Below are 17,368 nucleotides of genomic sequence, written 5' to 3' on the forward strand. Positions count from 1 at the left end.
ACAGGTGTGTACAAAGATTATTGATAAATATGTTATTTTTTTCTCCTGTGCCAGTCTGCCCCCATGCCATGGAAAACTGGGAAATAAACACTGTAACAAACTTGTTAAGAGAAATAACGTTACTTTATTAGTAACATTGGGTGCATGGGGAATTCTCCTTAAAATTCTAACCTAACAGACCACATTATATTTCTGAAACTAATAAACATTCATCTCATTTCCTGAATACATGTATGTATACTAATTATTTCAATTCAGTTGTTTGGATATGGTTGCGGATCTTGTGATGAAACTTTTCTCCTTGAGACTGTCAGGTTGTAATGTACTTCTCTTACCATTCTTAGCTCTGACACACAATCCTTGTTCTCAAAACCAAGATATCAGCTAGTACATATTAATCACTGATAGAAGTAAACAAGGAAGCATTAGCTGGCACAAGACTTATTAGTCACAGATGTAGGGAGTTAACACAAAGCCACATTAATCTCTGGTATTTGCACTAAGCACTGTATGGTACAAAACTGAGCATTAACCATGAATACAGGGACCGTACACTAATGTGCTAAAGTTAAAAGAATTTTCCAACATCCTCCCCCACTGCTGCATAGATACTTTTTACAGAAATATTACCTGTTCAATAACAACTAGGAGGCAAAAGCCCTGTGAGCAAGAGGAGAAGGCAGGAAGCAAAGTTTCAGTGAAAAACGCTGCTAATGTTGACTTTCTCTTGCTCTGTGCTCCACATATTTGCATGTGTTGTATATTACAGAGCAACACTATTTTGCTATTTTTGAAGGAGTTTTTCAAACTGCTTTAATGATATTAATGCACCTGTCCAAAGGTGTGCTTCCACATACCGCACCCCAGTACTGTCTCCCACTATATGCACATGGTTTAAGGATTAGCTGCCCCAACCATTCGTTTTTGCCTGTTCCTTCTCCCACCCTCCCCCACAACTTACTCTGTTACACAGTCTCTCCTTGTTTGGGATCATATAATACACTTTAAGTTAGTGAAATGAAGCAGGTTAAAAACAATTTCAAAAGATAAAGAAATTTTATTGTGTCATGTCCTTTCAGCTTACAGCAACTTGAACAATCATATTTACACAGCTGTGGAGGTAACAAAATCCCAACTGTGGTATTCTTTGTGACCATTGAATTGGAAACCAAGAGGTGTTCAAATGGAAGTGCCTGACTTTTCAAACCATTTTGGAGCAGAGAACACCAGTAGATTAAAAAAAAATATCTTAAAAAGATGAACTAACATTTGCAGCAGAGACTCACAGAATCATTAGGGCTGGAAGGGAGCTCTGTAGATTCCAGTCCAACCCTCCTGATGAGGTTACACAGGGACATGTCCAGGTGGGTTTTGAATATCTCCAGAGAGGGAGACTCAATGACTGCCCTGGGCAGGTGTTCCAGTGTTCTGCCACCCTCAACTGAAAGAAGCTCCTACTCACATTGAGGTGGAACTTCTTGTGTTTTAATTTATGGACACTGCTCTTTGTCCTATCTCTGGATGCCACTGAACAGAGCCTGACACTATCTTTGGGGCACCCACCTCTGAGATATTTTTATGCATTAATAAGATCCCCTCTTAGTCTTTTCTTCTCCAGACTGAACACATCCAACTCCCACAGTCTCTCTTTACAAGTGTGATGCTCCAGATCCTAAATCATCTTTCTAATCTTTGCTAAACCCTCTCCAGTATTTGGTTTTCTTATGTGTACTGAGTAGCCCAGAAATGGACACAGCACTCCAGAGCCAAGTAGAGGGGGAGGATTACCTCCCTTGGCCTGCTGGCCACACTCTTCCTGAATGGCCAAGGTTCTGATTCTTTTTCTTCCCTTTCTTTTTTCCTTAATTTTTGACAAATTCTTATGTAGCCACTTTTCCCAAAGTTACATGGAAACATCCAAATAAGTGCTCTGATTAAAAACAAAATTAAATTACCAGTGGTGTGCTGGAATTTAGATGCTGGGTTTGGTCTATACAGAGAATGTAATGGTATGTGTGTACATCAGAAGGCATTATCATTATCAGCATCCTTGTCTTCCTTGAATATGAACTAGTGATTTTGCTGCTGCTGCTGTTGTTTTTGTGAAAAGTGAAAAAGGCAAAATAACTTTACACTGCTTTCAGGTCCTGTTACTTAAAATATTAATTTATTCAGATTCTTTCTTCACCTAAAAATAGCTAATTTCCCTATATCACTCACAAATGACCTTCACAGAAATAAACAGGAAAAAACTAGAGAGATTTCAGGAAGCTATTGCACCTGGAAATGTAAAATGAGGCATACGGTGGATATTGCAGATGGGCAGGTTTCACAGAAATTCACAGCTTAAACTTATTTTCATTGTGTTTGTTGCAATTTACATTCTCATGAGCATTCTGTCAGTTAGGGATATACTTATTTGTGTGTATTGGATGAAAGAGAAGACTACAGGAACTGTCTAGCGTTCCGAGCTGTGAAGATAAGCTAGTTCTTTGATCATTGCATGATTTGTCTAGAGCTGATACTGTGAGCAAACTCTTGCAGTGGTGTTTACCCACATAAAATGACTTTATTGCTACAGTTGCCATCTTAAAACAGTTGTGAAGGCTGCCAGATACATCAGCAAGTCACAAATTCTAATCTGCCGTAGTTTTAATAATAAATGCATTATCATTTGTGATAATTGTTTATATTCACAATAAATACTATTTTATAAATAAAAAGACAGTGTTTAGCTGAATGAGTAGCATAAAAAACCAGCATTTCTCCCACTGCAAAAAACCATTATGTTGTGTTAGAAAAACATCAGTTGTCACTGGCATGCAGCAGTGTTTCTAACTCAAATAAGCTCCATCCAGTACCCTAATAAACTTATGAAGTTTATTGTAGCTAAGATACAAGTTTTTGTAAAATTAAGCTAGAAATATCAAGCACTTTCAATGCTTTGCTTTAACACTCCAGAATATTTCAAAAAATATTAAGAAGCTTGTGCAGAAGGAGAGTAGTAGACCATGAGGAAGATTCAGTTAACTTCTAATTAAAGACACACAGCTTTTCTTCTGCAATCTCCTCCCCATGCACTGCTCCAGCAAATTCACTGAGCTGTTTTTTGTAAGGCATTCATTCAGCCTTTGTGGTTTTGATTTACCTTCAACACAAAGACTCGTTTAGAATTTCTCGTGAAGCTTATTTACTGGGTATTGACTATTCTATCCTGTATCATCCTTCAAACTCAAACACAAAGGAGGAAGGACAGAAGAAATGTATGATCACAGCTTTGTTTTGTTTTATTTTTAATATCTCCACATAACAGAAGTTTTAAAAAACTGGCCAGCAGAATCTCAAGATCCCACTGGAGAATGTGAGGCAGCAAAGGAACATGCTAGCTGACACGTGAGAGTAGGCCATGTATGCAGGGTTCTCAGTGGTAGCAGGGCACTGGACCTGTGGCCAGCCCACCCTTTATGTCTGTAATTGCCTAACACATTTGTTTAGCAGCTATTCTGTAAAGGCTCAGGCTTGTGTGCACCGAGGGAGCCTCACAGGGCTACGCAATATGGGGTAAACACAATACTTTTGGATATCACATGGTGCTTACTGCTGATGGAAGCAGCCAACCAGTCTGAACACACTTTAGTTCCCTTTTCCTCCAGCACTTCTTGCCTAATATCCTGTGGAGAGCAGTTACTGTTCATGATAATGAAACCCGCAAGTGTATCTTGTGAGAAGCAAGAACTCCTCTGTGAGAAGCAGAACTCCTCTTTAGCAAATAGACCAGGCTGTTAAGTTGTTACACCCAAGGATTGTCACATTGAGGGAGCCAGTGTTACTGCTTGTTTCAAAATACTGGAGAGCTTTGGGATATCCAGGTAAACTGTTGCACACCTTCATCTTAAAAACAAGCATGGAAAGTTCCAGAATAAATAGAATCAGTACAAGGTATTGAATATAGCTTAATTAACTAGTTGTAGATTTTACTTAGTTTAGGAGCTGAGCTGAAAAAATTGAATTTTTTCTCTCAGAGTTTTGTAGTTAGTTCTCTGAAATTTTACTGAAAGTAATCCTCATTTAAGTGGCCTTTGCATTTTGGATAATAGCAGTAATGGTATCACTCAAAGGCAATTATTTTTTAGTTATCCTATCTCCTTTACATTGTTTGTTGTTCGTTAAATTATGGGTAGGGTATAAATTAATGTACTATACTCTGGGTTAAGATGTCAGTGTATTTTGTTAGTAGTTCATCAAGTATTTTCATCAAGTAGTTCAGAAAGTATTTTCCTTTCCAGCTATGAGTCAAAATGCTGCTCAATGTCTTTAAATTGCACAAAATTTCCTTTAAAATAATGTAGGATCTGGAAATTCCCAAAATAATGGTAGGAACTTTGCAGTGACAGAAATTCAAATTTTTCTTCCTTGAGACTTGGAGCATTCACTTTAGTGGGATAACCAGACATTCATAAGACAGTTACTGTATACACTATATATATATATATAGGGTTCTGAGAGAAAAGAAATCTGTTGCATCTGTTTCATTTCAGGGCAGATCCTGAGAAAATTTACATTAATCTGAAATAAATAATTGATAAAGGGTATTAGAAGGCTCATGATAAAAATAAACTTTAAAATAAAATTAAGTATAATGAAATTTTGTGTTTATATAAAACCATGTTGCAAAAAAATGCAATAATTTTACAGAAATGGATATGAAGTTGTCTGTTTATATCAGATAAAAATTCTTGATGGAAAAATTGAAGCCACTAAGCTTCTGTTGTTGAAGACCAAGTTGCCAGTGGTTGATAGTTCTTATTTTCACTTAAACAGGTACAAAAACAAATCCGTGTAGAGAGAAACTTTCTTGTGAGCCTGTTAGGACATAGAATGAAGAGATGATCATGCCTCCATTGATGCTTTGACTTCATGCATAGTCTTTGACAAAAGCAGTTTGGGAACAAGATGAGATGTAATCTGACTGTTCTTGTCAAGCCCTATGCCCTCACTCATCCTGGTCTCAAACTCATCTGAAACTGGTCTTTTATTTCTCTGCAGTATGAATAGCTGGTCTTATGATTAGATGGAAGGGGAGAAAATGTGGCAAAAGAGAGATAAGAAAGATGTAGAGAAATGTACAGTTGAAAAGATACAGAATACACTGTGACCAGGCTGGAATATTGCCTTGTCTAATTTTGAGAACCATATGTCCTCATGTGTGCACTGTTTTTTTTTCCTGCTGCTGTTAGAGGGATGTTTGAAATTATGCTCTTAGGGTAACTCAGGGGCTGTCAGAGCTGTCAGCCTCTCACTGGGGAATCCCTCAGATTTCTCTCTATCCTTTCCATCCTAGAGGTCTTCCTTTCATAAAAATCCCAGACAGAAGAATAGCCCGTGTCCTCATCCTTAAGTATTATCTGATGAGGGCTCATTTCTCTTTTGTAGCAACCATTGTATTAGCAATTAGCATTTTATGAGCAAACTGTGTCTCTTTGTCTTCTTTTCACACTTCTGCTACATAAATTTATAGGCGCAGAGCATTGCAACTTCTCAGCTTCACTTCCAATGCACTTACTCTTAGAGGGGCTCTTGAACTAGTAATTACAGCTAGGCTCAAGGGGACAAAAAGCAATTTGGAAATATCTTCTGGAAACAACAAATTTGCATAATGATAATTCTGAGGTGCCTGGAAAAGAAAGTAGTCAAGCAATAATTTATCACAAATTCAGAATGGCACTGCCACATATACAAAAATCTAGACTGTCTCAAATCTACTACCTTCAGTAGAAGTTATGTAAGACTTTTATAAATTTACAAAATAATGTTCAGATCTGTATTTTTCTATAGCTCTCTTTGTAATTTTCCATGCCATTTTTGTCCATTTTCTTATTCCTTATATCCTGTGCATAGGTTGGAGCTCAATTCCCTTAGTGGTTATCAACTTCTCTGGTTATTTCACTATCAAAGAATTCATAATTAAGCATAATTTTCTTCTTAAAGGGATAGTTTTATAATCTTTATTTTATTACTCTCTAACAAACTCATCAAGATCTGATTTTGAGTGTTAAAGGGTATATTTAAACCCCATCACTTGGGAATAGAAATGTAAAAGTTACAGTTAAGAAGAGAAAAGATGGGGATTTTATCCTTTATAAATCAGATCTGTATGTATTTTGAATGAATTCTTTGTACAGTCAAAAATTACATATTTTTCATTTGCCTAATTAATGATTGTATGCACACACATCTGCTATTCTGTTCACTGATCCAGTGATGCTGTTTAAAGAAAGCTTGGCCTCAAGGGCAAGTTGAACTGAAATAATCTTTTGGCTTCACCAAGACAGGAAAGTAAATAATAAAGTTATATTTACGCCAAGGCAAAAAAAAAATCCAAGAAACTTTTTTGTTTAGGCTGCCAGTTGAGACTGAAATATCCATACTAAACTCAGGAAGAATACAACTGAATGTTTTTATGTACTTTCATGTTCTTAGTACAGTGTACTTCTGTACAGAAATGTACAGCCATATTGTAAATTATGGAGAATTATATTTGTTATACACTGAGGTGTAACTAAGGTGTAGTATAACAGTTCTGTACAAGTTTAACTTGGTAGCTCTGTGAGTCTGCTGAAGGCTGTGGGAGGCTCTGAAAGCTCTGTGTATAAAAATATATCTATGGCATGAGAGCTAACACATAGGTATTGCTTTAGATTTGAGCAAACATTGAATAATGCAACCATCTTGTATTAAAGAAAATCTTATTTTGCTCCTTATGTGTTGCTTGCTGTTCAGATCAAAAGTTGAAAAGCTGAAATATTTTGCACAGTTTCCAATAGAGATCAAAGACAAAGTTCAGAAAATAACCCAAGTAGCTTTTGCATGAGACTTCTTTTTTGCACAGAGACTTGGCACTTTAGAGGGGAAGGGCAGGGGGAACTTAATCTCTCTTCAGAATCTTTTCAAGTTCCCATTTCATGATTTACAACCTACTGTACGTGATAATGATGTAGGTAACTGCTGTCGCTTCTGGGAAGGGAAGCACAGAGACTGTGGAGATTACTCTATGATCAGAGCCACAAGCAAAAAATTTTCTTTTTTTCCCCGGTTCCCCTATGCTTACCTGACCAGTCAGGCTCTGCATTAAAATCTGCTTGGCTTCTAATGAAACACAGTTTATGAAGGCAGAAGCTGGGCATGTACATTAAAGAGAAGCAAAAAGATTTCACCAAGTTTCTTATTCTGTTTTGATTCTTACTATTGCCATTACCAAGTAAATGAAAGAGTCTTTATTTATAATTGTAAACTCTTCCACATATCCAGGAACATTTTCGTCTTGCTGGGCTTGTAAATATGCATGACTAGGGCAAGGTTTGTTCAGACTGTTGGGAAGAAATTTATATTAAAAAATTCATTGGCACTCCTGACATGGCAGGAATGAATGGCTCAGTGCATTTGGAAGCATGTATGAATGTAATTCGTGTAATTAATGTAATCTTGCTATTGTAAGTCTAAAACTCCTCAGAAACCATATATCATAATAATAACATTTTCTTCAAAGTCACATTCCCAGCTTCCTAAAGGTCTGCATGTTGAATGGCTCTTGCTTGTAAAAAGTACTGTCATTTGCACAGTACATTTTCTTATATTTCAAACAGAAGAAGTAGCAAAGCTATCAATTTATTGCTATCAATTTCAAAAGAAATTAGTAGCTGAGCTGGCCAAGCAGCTGATCAAATCCAAACTTAGAAGGTCTGAAGACTTCTGACATAAGCTATAATTACAGTATCTCTGGAGGTCTGGATTTTCTTATAGATCTTAGGAAAAAATCATTAGTACAAAGTCAAAAGAGATCAGAGACAAAAGGCTTTTTTCTTCTCTCCGGCACTGAATTGTCTAAACTGGGTAAAATCAGGACCTTGTGAGGTATTGTGGGACAAATCCTGAATGATTAGTGATGCATATGCATACCTCTGCAGTGTAATTGTGTGTGTGTGTGAGTGTGTATGCATCAAACAGCAGCATATGGCTTAACCCTGATAATCTCCATAGTAAATGTGTACTTCCTCCCTTCTTTATATGCACAAAAATACCCAACAATGCGGTCGCTGGGTATAAGTTTCATTATGTCTATCTTGTTTTGGCGGAATTTAATGTAAGTAATTTGTAGCTCAACACAATCAGTTTGGGAAAATTTAATTTCTTGACAATGCCAAAAGACTGGGATAGTTACCTTTAAGTTGCAGAAGTCTCTCTCTCTCTCTCAATGTATACATATATATATAACTACTCCAACTTAACAGGCCATTTATGTAATGAGATACAAGCAAATGTAATGAAATACAAGACAAAATTAGCAAAAGCCCAAGTGAGAAGCTTTTGTTATTGAAGTAAAAAAAGGAAAAACACTGAGTACTTGCTGAACCATAGTAAGTCAAGACAGCTCATTATTAAACCTCTAATTTTTTTTCCAACCCCTCTTTGTTATGTTTTGTAGCAATACTCCTTGTTTTACAGACAGATGATTCAGAACCCTACCTAGTTTATCCATAAGGTTTACATTTTAACTCACACAGGAAATCCAGGTCCTACTTCTGAATTGTATGTATCAATGTATGTGCCATAGCTGCACCCCCTGCTGCCACTGCAAGCTGGGAAGAGGACTTCTTGCTCCGTGCAGCTCCTGGAAACCCAAGGTGGCCCCTGCCCAGTGCAATGGGACCAGCTCATTGCCTTTTGCTCCCGTCCTGCACTGTGATATGTTTTATTTTTCCTGAATTCAAATGTATTGAACATTTGGGTTCAGTTCATAATTAAGACTGGTCCTGAAACTTATTGAATTGGGGTGACTAATTAAAATATCTATTTTTGAATGAAGCTGGATTTTATTATCTTGGAATTACATAACTTCTTTTTTTTTAAATAAGAAATTTAGTAACTTTGACAATATCTGGGTATATTGATCATCATTTCTTTTAATTTTGCTTCACATATTTTCATTTGCTACCTACACATGCACAGTTTTATTTAGATAAAAAATGGAGAAGAGAAACAAGGACAAAGTGAGAGTATGGGGAGCAGAAAGTAAAAAAAAAAATTGCTGAGAAAGGAAAGAAAAATTGACACGCACATACATCAACCAGAATAATTTGTTTTCACAGAGGAACTTGCAGTTCTTCAAAGAGTGAGGAGAAATAACATGAATCTGACAGATTCCCCCAGGTTCCAGTACAGGAACTTCTTATTACAGGAAAATAAAATTTTTAAGTAGGTTGATTTTAAAGTTGTATGTAATGTCTTATGTTTATTTCACAATTCCAGAAGTAACCAGAAACTATAATATGCTCAAAAGGACTTGCAGTACCTGAAAGGCAACACCTGAATGAAAATTTCAAAAAATCATATAAACACTGCAAGGATACGACAAAATGCTCAGCTTCTCTTAACACTACAGGAAGATGAGCTATAGCACCTCGTCAGCCAATCAGCAGTAGTAAAGCCTCAGACCAGGAAACTCTTTAAAGTACAGTATTTGTGAACATTGCAACAGTACTTTCCCATTGCTGCCCTTTGTTTTTCTCTTCTTTATGTTTGTAGAATCGGAAACTAAGGGGGAGTTTCCTCATGGAGAACTTTGAGAAATGTAACAGAGACACAGAGGATCCTTCAAACAGCCGACCCTTCAAAATCCCAAGAAAAGATGAAGACAAAGGATTACAGATGAGGAAAGCAACACATGAGATATGTACAAATAAAGGATGTACTGCGTTTCCTCCAGGACCCAGTACCCTTCACAAATCTGTTCAGTCTAAGCCTCCTATGGCAGTCAAGCCTTCAAGTGATGACAAAACAGACAAAGATCCAAACCCACCACATTTGAAACCAGTGGCACAAAGGTTTGGTGTTCAGCTTCAGCCCACTAACAGAAGAAATGATGAAAAAGCTGGATGCCGTAAATTCTCTATCAAAACCAGTGACCCATCAAAAGAGGACCCAAAGCCTTCGAACCCAAAAACTGCACAGAACAAGTTCCTTGCTCCTCCTAATAAAGAAAAAAATCCTCTGGGACCAAAACCTAATTTAAATTTTGCATCACAGGAGAATGAGGCAAAACAAGAATTTTCAAAAGTAGCTGCAGTTAAAGAAAAGTTAATGTCTGCAACACAAGCAAATGAGCCCAAGCCTCCTGTTTCTAAACCACCTCTTGCTCAGAAACCTTCTCTAAACAATGAGGTATCTCAGAATGAAAACACTTCTTATAAAAGTGGTTTTCTGCAAAGACCGTCTGCACACAGAAAAAACATACATGCACACCAAGAAGCAAAGGAAATGGGTGAAAATAGTAACTCTGCTGCAGAAGCTCCAAGCAGTAATATTCCTAAAATAGCTCTGAAGCCTACTGGCCATGGGTACAGCTTACCAAAAGGACCCCCCAAAACAGTGTCAGATAACTCTGCAGAAAAGGGAATGAGTGCTGCCAAGAACATCTTCCTCAAGAAAATCACCCAGGAAGAATCAGGTTCCTCTCATAAATTCCTTAAGACAAATATGGCACTTGCTGCAGGAAGACCATCAGGTGAATCAAAAGTGAATGAGGAGAGGATGTCTAGAAAACCCAGGCTGAAAGTCTTGCCCCAAAGGCTCAAGCCGAGCCAGCCCCCACAAAAACCCGGCAGACCCCTCACTGTGGACCTGGAAATCTTCCAGAAGACCTACCAGGAAAACAGTAAGTCCACTCTGTTCTTTCTTCCTTGGGTATTAGCTTTTTGATGCATTTAGAACCAGGTTAATTTCAAATGGAATCTCCTCTTCTGTTCAGAAATAACTTGTGCATCAGAAAACCCTTTAAAGCTGTAACTTGGGCTTCTGTCTCTTTTCTACAATTAAAATTGTGTTTTCTATCCTTCAGTGATAAAGTTCAGGAAGAATGTTTAATGTATTGAGTTCACCTGTTTCTTAAAACTACTCAGATGCAGCTATTAACTTGTGTTGAGTATTTTCTCAACAGGCATATAAGTCCTGACATAATTAAACAGATCGAAATTAGATGCTTCAATTTTAAGTCTAGTTAGTGAGGAAGGGGGATGCCCAATGGTGTGATTCGGAGCTCTGAAGTTGCTTATAGTGGAGTGGATCTCTAACTCCACACCACATGTGTGGTATATCAGGCTCATTCATGTAATTTAGTTGATACATAATTTGTCCTTGTACCTTCTGTGTCTAGAATGTGTCTAGAATGACACCTTCTGTGTCTGTGTCTGTGTCTGTGTCTGCGTCTGTGTCTGTGTCTGTGCCTAGAAACAGCATGGCTTGTGTTTCAGCAGTTCTGAATACACATAAGACTGGTCTTCCTGAGGCAGAAGAGGTTCAGAGGGGCTATGGCAGCATGAAAAATCTCAGAGCTGATTTCTCTTAAGAGAAAAAACCTCATTAAAAACACAGTGCCTGCATGCAGCTATATATTGTGTTGCTAGTAATTTCACTCAAAGATTAGGAGTGTATCGGTAATAAAAAAAATTGCTTTCTTTTCAGCTGCTGTGTTCTGGTTTTCATCTGCTACCTTACAGCTAAGGAAATGTTCTCACAAATCCAAGATCAGGCCAAGATCCTCAAATTATGCAAATTTGTGTATATATTTGTGCATATCTTTAAGACAAATATGCTCATATACAATCTCTATACAGAAAGACAGCATTTTCAGCCAACTGCACAAGTAAATGTTTTGGTTATGTAAGAAAAGTAAGAGCTTTGCTAGTTAAAACTTTGAGAAATCCTGACAATGGCTGGAAATACAGAAAATGACAATTTATTTAAAATACAATTTAAAATTTACTTTAAGTAATTAATTGAGAAATCTTTATTTGTTGTTCTGCTCATTGTTTATTCAGATTTTTTTTCTGGTTCCCATTCAATTATAGTCACAAAGCATTTTTTTCATTCTCTTTTTAAAACTGAGCATAAGAAATATTTAGCCTGTGTATTTCAAATTAACACTGTGAGCAGGGCTGTAAGAATAATATCAGAATTTTTGTTAGAAGGAGGGTGTCCAGTTGTTAGTAACCAGGGGTAAGAGCAGCCACTACCCTGACAGTCATAGGAACATGAGCTAAGGGTGGAGCTGGCCAGCATGGTGGTCCAGGTGGTTTTCCAATTATGTTGCAAAACTCACAACTAAGTAGAAATTAACGATCAGACATGGTCTTTTCTAGCTCACAGTCATAGGGGCAGGTCAAGAGTGAAATATTTAGAAACCATATCCATGAGAAGCTATCCATAGTGTCCCTGGACTTCAGCCTTCACTCAGAGAGCTGGCATGTAGACCTTGATATTCAATTTGGCTTTAATTAATGCAGCCCATTTCATTGTGGACAAAAGTCTACACAGAACAATTCTGGTGGACAGACAAGTTGTTCTAGAGTGAAACCTGAACAAACTCCTTTTCAGCTTGACAGTTAATGATTGTTGATGGGTTTCTTGGAATATAAATAACAAAATCTACCTGCTTTGGAAGGGCAGTTAAACTGAACTGTGTTTTTTTTCTAAACTGTTATTTCAAGAATCAAAGTCATGTCAGGAAGACGCCACCCTCACAGCACAAAATCTTCCCGTTCATTACTGTGTCCTGGTGAACAGAAGGTTTCCATAGTTCCTTAATTTGCTGCTGTGATTCAGGTGCTGAAAATAAAGAAGGTTAAGCAAATGAAAATAATTTTTCCATTCAACAAAGCTTTCTGAGATCTAACCTTTGGAGCTTTTGTTCGTAATAGGGCAAAAGTTAGACTTTGCATTGTTCTTTGAGGAGAAAACCTCCACACATAGTGGTTTTTACACTTATGTTAGGGCATGTGCCTGCACTTTAGAAAACCTTGTATTGCCTGATTTAAAACAGGAGTTTGAATTCTGCTTTCTCAGAAGTATCAATTCACCCCTTTTTCTTTGGTTGTTATCCTTTCCCATGGAACCTGTTTTACTGGTTTTTGAAAATAAGTATTCACTGGGCATGAAATGACACTAAATGTTAGAGGCTGAAGGACTTAGCTTTGACACAGAAGTCTTAGTTAAGTGTGGGAGGAGGATTTTAGTCATCCACCATGCCTGCATGAATACTAAGGGATGTTAGTTTGATGTTGGCCTTGTCCTGAAAAACCTAGTCCTGAAAAACTTTCCATGATAAAAACTTTTGTGGATATAAATGTCTTTTTCAAGAAAGTCTCACTGTTGACATGCTACTATTTTCCAGTGAAGGCAGGCTTTAAGAAATTCCTGTCTGGGCCTGCAGATACATGGCAGAATAGTAAATTCCTGTGTTATGTCCCATTGCAGCAATTTTCCATGACGGATCAAATTTACCTCAGCTAAGAATCAAAGAAGTGCATGTGCCTTCTGTGTTCAGAAAACAGTAACAACTATATTGTTTTACAATAAACACCCAAGGTCTTAGAAAAAAGGAAAAGAAACAAAGTCATTTTGCTGACAGCTTTCCATGTGAGGCCGCAACTGTAGTGTTGCTTCCCGAGGAGAGCCACAGCAGCGCAGTGGGACCATACAGGTACAGGTGGCCACACACACAAAGCCAGCCACAGGCTGAGCCCCTAGTGCTCTACACACCTCTGCATAACTCCTGAACAACAAACACCAGGGCTTCCATTTTATTCAGTGAATAAAAAGTGGGTGCATGCTGTCAGTCTTCTTCAGTCAGGGAGAAAATTCCTCAGAATTTTTAAGAGCCTCCACAACAAAGACTGTTAAGGCTGTGGAGGAAACCCTACCACTCTGGATTTTTTGAAGCATTACCTTAAAAGGTCAAGGGTTTGTCACATAATTCTCCTAAAACATGTGGACAAAACTGTAAACTAAACTGCCAGTATGGCTTACAACATTGAAAAAGATAAATCACTGCAATTTAAAAATTAATTCCATCATCCTTAGAGAAATATGAATGAGATCATTATTTATCTGTCTTAGTTAGTTAGTTAGTTAGTTAGTCAATATGCCTAAGATTGCCTAAGAAAACAGATAAACCAACATTGAATGTTACCTTGCAGGTGGTTGTTCAGAGTGCAACTTGCTGCTGTTGTGTATAAAGAAGGAAAAGTACATAAAACTCACTGCAAATTAATATTTAAACTCATTATGCTTGATTATTGCCTTAGCTACAATGTTCTGCAACATTTTCCAAATGTCTTAGAGTATATTTTTATTTTTAAGGGAATAAATTGTATCCATTTAACATCAGGAGACACCTCTCCATTGTGAATGGTCAAAGCTTCTGCAACTGGCAGAAGATCTCCTAAGTATCCCCATTTTTGTTTGTTATGGTTATGTGCCACACTTGTTCCCTTCAAGATTATCTGATTCTAGAAAATTAACAGTAGAGATGTGGGTTGTTTTTATCACAGGATGGAGGCACAGAAAACTATTTTTCTCATGTATACACCTGTTATAATCTGCACATGAATTCTGGTGTTGTTTGTGCTGCTGACTGCTCTAAATTCCATTGAGTCAGCTAAAACCACTCCTGAGTGGAGAAACTAAGATACAGAATTTGGGACTCAGAAGAGAAACCATGCAAGTGCACCTGTTAATTTTGGTAATAGGTTTGACATGTAATTGGAATGGCTTTGAGACCCCTTCTGTTTTGAATCAAAGTATATGCATAACACATTCACTCAATAGGTCTGGACCTCTGCAAAGGACTGAATGAAGCACGTGAGGTATTATGCTCTACTTGAAACCATTGCCCACCTTCCAACAGGGTCGGTGCTGGATGGATTTAACACAGTGCCTCGAGGATTACACTATGTATGACAGCAGCCTTTGAGAAAAAGTGCTAAGAGGGGAAGTTAGAAAGGAAAACTCATAAGGATGTAGAAAAAAGACAGCTATGAGTTTCTCATGGAAGGTGACAGCAAGGAAGCTGCTGAAGAGAAAAAAGTAAAACTGATGGAACTGAGTTATACCTTCTGCTTAGTAAAATTCCCTTAATTTAATTTCTGATTTCTTGTTCTTTGGTTCACCCATTTTGATTCACAAGAAGAAACACCTATTTATGCACCTTCATCATGTGGTTGCATTATATGGGTTACAATACAAAAGCATCTCTGCTGCACCAACACCTCACCTCTTCTGAAACCTGTCCAGATTCCAGAAAAGAATGTGAACACAGAGCATATTTAATTAACAGATTGAAAAAGTTATAAGAACTAGCTGAAATTTTCCCATTCTTTAAGTTGACACATATTTTGCTTAAAGCCTACCTTACAACTTTTTTTAGCAAGAGAGTGTATCCAGCATATCACACTATTTTATAGACAGCTTTATGGTCAAGTTGGAGAATATCTTGTTTTCCCTGATGCACAGAAGTACTGTAGTGATGGAGTTCTGGGCATGTTCCTGGTACCATTGCTGTAGTATACATCTTGAACCCAAAAGGTGTCTAGCTCCAAAAAAAAAATACAGTTTTGTAGTCTGTTTACTTGTAATTACAGGAATGATTAGCATATACTTCTCGTATTTGAAGCTTGATATGTACTGAAATTTCTCTTTGAGCTGAAAGTTCTAATTTGTTTGTACTCTTTTAAGTATTTCCTTAGCAGCTCACAGAGGTAAAACTTATGCAGCATGGGTAATGTTTGAATTTGAAACAATCTGTGCCCTACTGGTGCAAGTATTTTCACCTTTTTATTTTCTAGACCTATATTGGTTCACAGGGAGGAATGCTCTTAATAAATCTTCATCATTTGGTAGCATTGCATGGGTAATAATACAGCACAAATGAATATATTTCATTATAGAAAAGACATTAAAATCATAGTTCACTATATTTCATATATGGAAAACAGTCATTCTTGAAAGTTTTGATATTAAATGCTATTATAAATATTCAGTATTAATAGACACAAAAAAAAAAAAAAAAAAAAAAAAAAAAAACCACAGGCCTTTCATAGTAAAGCTGTTAGGAAGATTTTGAAATGGTATCTTTTTTTTTTAATCCTAAAAGGTTTATTTTAGTAAAGAACATTCCTGAGGTCATTGGTTTCCTCTTGAAATTGAACCCTCCTCAGATATGTGCATTTGGAACAATGGTGTTCCTTGTTTGCAAATTCTGAAGAGAAAATCTGAAAACTTCCACTATCCAAATGCAAGACTTTGTTGAATGAGAATTTTTTATGAAAATTATTTTTTCTATACCATGGTATGTATGATGTAATTATTTATTATTTTTCACACTGAAAAATTTTAAAATCCCTCATCACTTTTTTAGTTTGGGAAATAGTTACATTTTAAGAAAACTTTTCCACTACATTTTCTTTACAAAGTTGTCTTTGTATCATGGTGCACATTTTCTTTTTCCTTCTCTTTCAAATACAAATTAATTACAAAAGATTATTTTTAAACTATTACTATCTAATATGTCCTCCATCTCTGAATGTTTTCAATTTTTATTCTTTTTTCTTGCACATGAAATGATACCATGCAACATAAAATTAATTTACTCAGGTTTATAAATATTTTTAGTAGCAGTCATTAAGGCTTATTATATTTAGAAGCAGTCATTAAGGCTTTTTATCAGACCAACTGCAGTTCAATTTAGATTTAATTTTGTGTTTCTCTTTAGCTAAGTACAGTCTTCTGTCTATGACAACACATCTGCAGTTGGAAGTCAGTTTCCTCATGCCAGTCAGCCTTGCCCAGAAGAAGTGCTGGACCCCTAAAGAATTAGGAATATCTGACCTCATATTTAGTCACCACAAGGCTCAGTCCTGCAAACTTTTATATACTGAAGTACTTTGGGTGAAACTGTGAGCCTCTTTTTGGAGTAAGGCTATGGGCATGTTTAATATTTTTCAGCCCTTGACCTTAAATGTAAATTTAGATGCTCACTTTCATGTGCTCTATACTCGTCATCTTTTTGTCTCTAAATATATATGGAAGGGGAAAAATCCCCAACCTTGTATGGGGTCTAGAGTTATGTCAACTCTTAATATGTCAACTACATGATATTTTTGAGAATATAAGTGCTAGAATAAGTGTTAAACCTTATGTGAAACACCCTTAAGGTAGTCTGTGCATCTGTTGTGGAAAGATTTTCAAACTGAGACCAACGAGAAGTTTTGCTTTTAAAAGGAGAGATTCTCCACCTGTTTTGATTGTCTTTTTCATGATGTTATAAGCAACCATCAGCAAATTGATCCAAAAAAGGATGAAGACTTAGGTGTACTTTTCCCCCTTTTTCTCCTTTGTCTGAAATTCCACTCTTTTGGGACATAATTTTGTTTGCACACAGGTGGAAAATAAAAGCTTAATCACCTAACTGGGAGGAGAATCAGGAAAGAGAGGAATAAAAGAAAAGAAAACTCATAAAAGATTGTACCTAGGCATT

The 17,368-nt window shown here is 36.8% G+C and overlaps 1 protein-coding gene across 1 annotated transcript in view; it reads left to right on the plus strand.

Moving 5' to 3' along the window:
• The first annotated feature begins 3,750 nt into the window (after positions 1-3,750).
• The window catches only part of FYB1 (FYN binding protein 1), a 45,207-nt gene continuing 31,589 nt past the window's right edge, over positions 3,751-17,368 (plus strand). Inside the window, exons 1-2 of the mRNA XM_041396020.1 lie at positions 3,751-3,869; positions 9,583-10,711. Coding sequence (XP_041251954.1) covers positions 9,610-10,711 — 1,102 coding nt within the window. The 5' untranslated portion in view covers positions 3,751-3,869; positions 9,583-9,609. The remainder of the gene's footprint in view (positions 3,870-9,582; positions 10,712-17,368) is intronic.

This window comes from Onychostruthus taczanowskii, unplaced genomic scaffold (assembly GCF_017590055.1).
Source record: "Onychostruthus taczanowskii isolate IOZ18803 unplaced genomic scaffold, ASM1759005v1 scaffold123, whole genome shotgun sequence".
In the NCBI taxonomy this organism is placed as follows: domain Eukaryota; kingdom Metazoa; phylum Chordata; class Aves; order Passeriformes; family Passeridae; genus Onychostruthus; species Onychostruthus taczanowskii.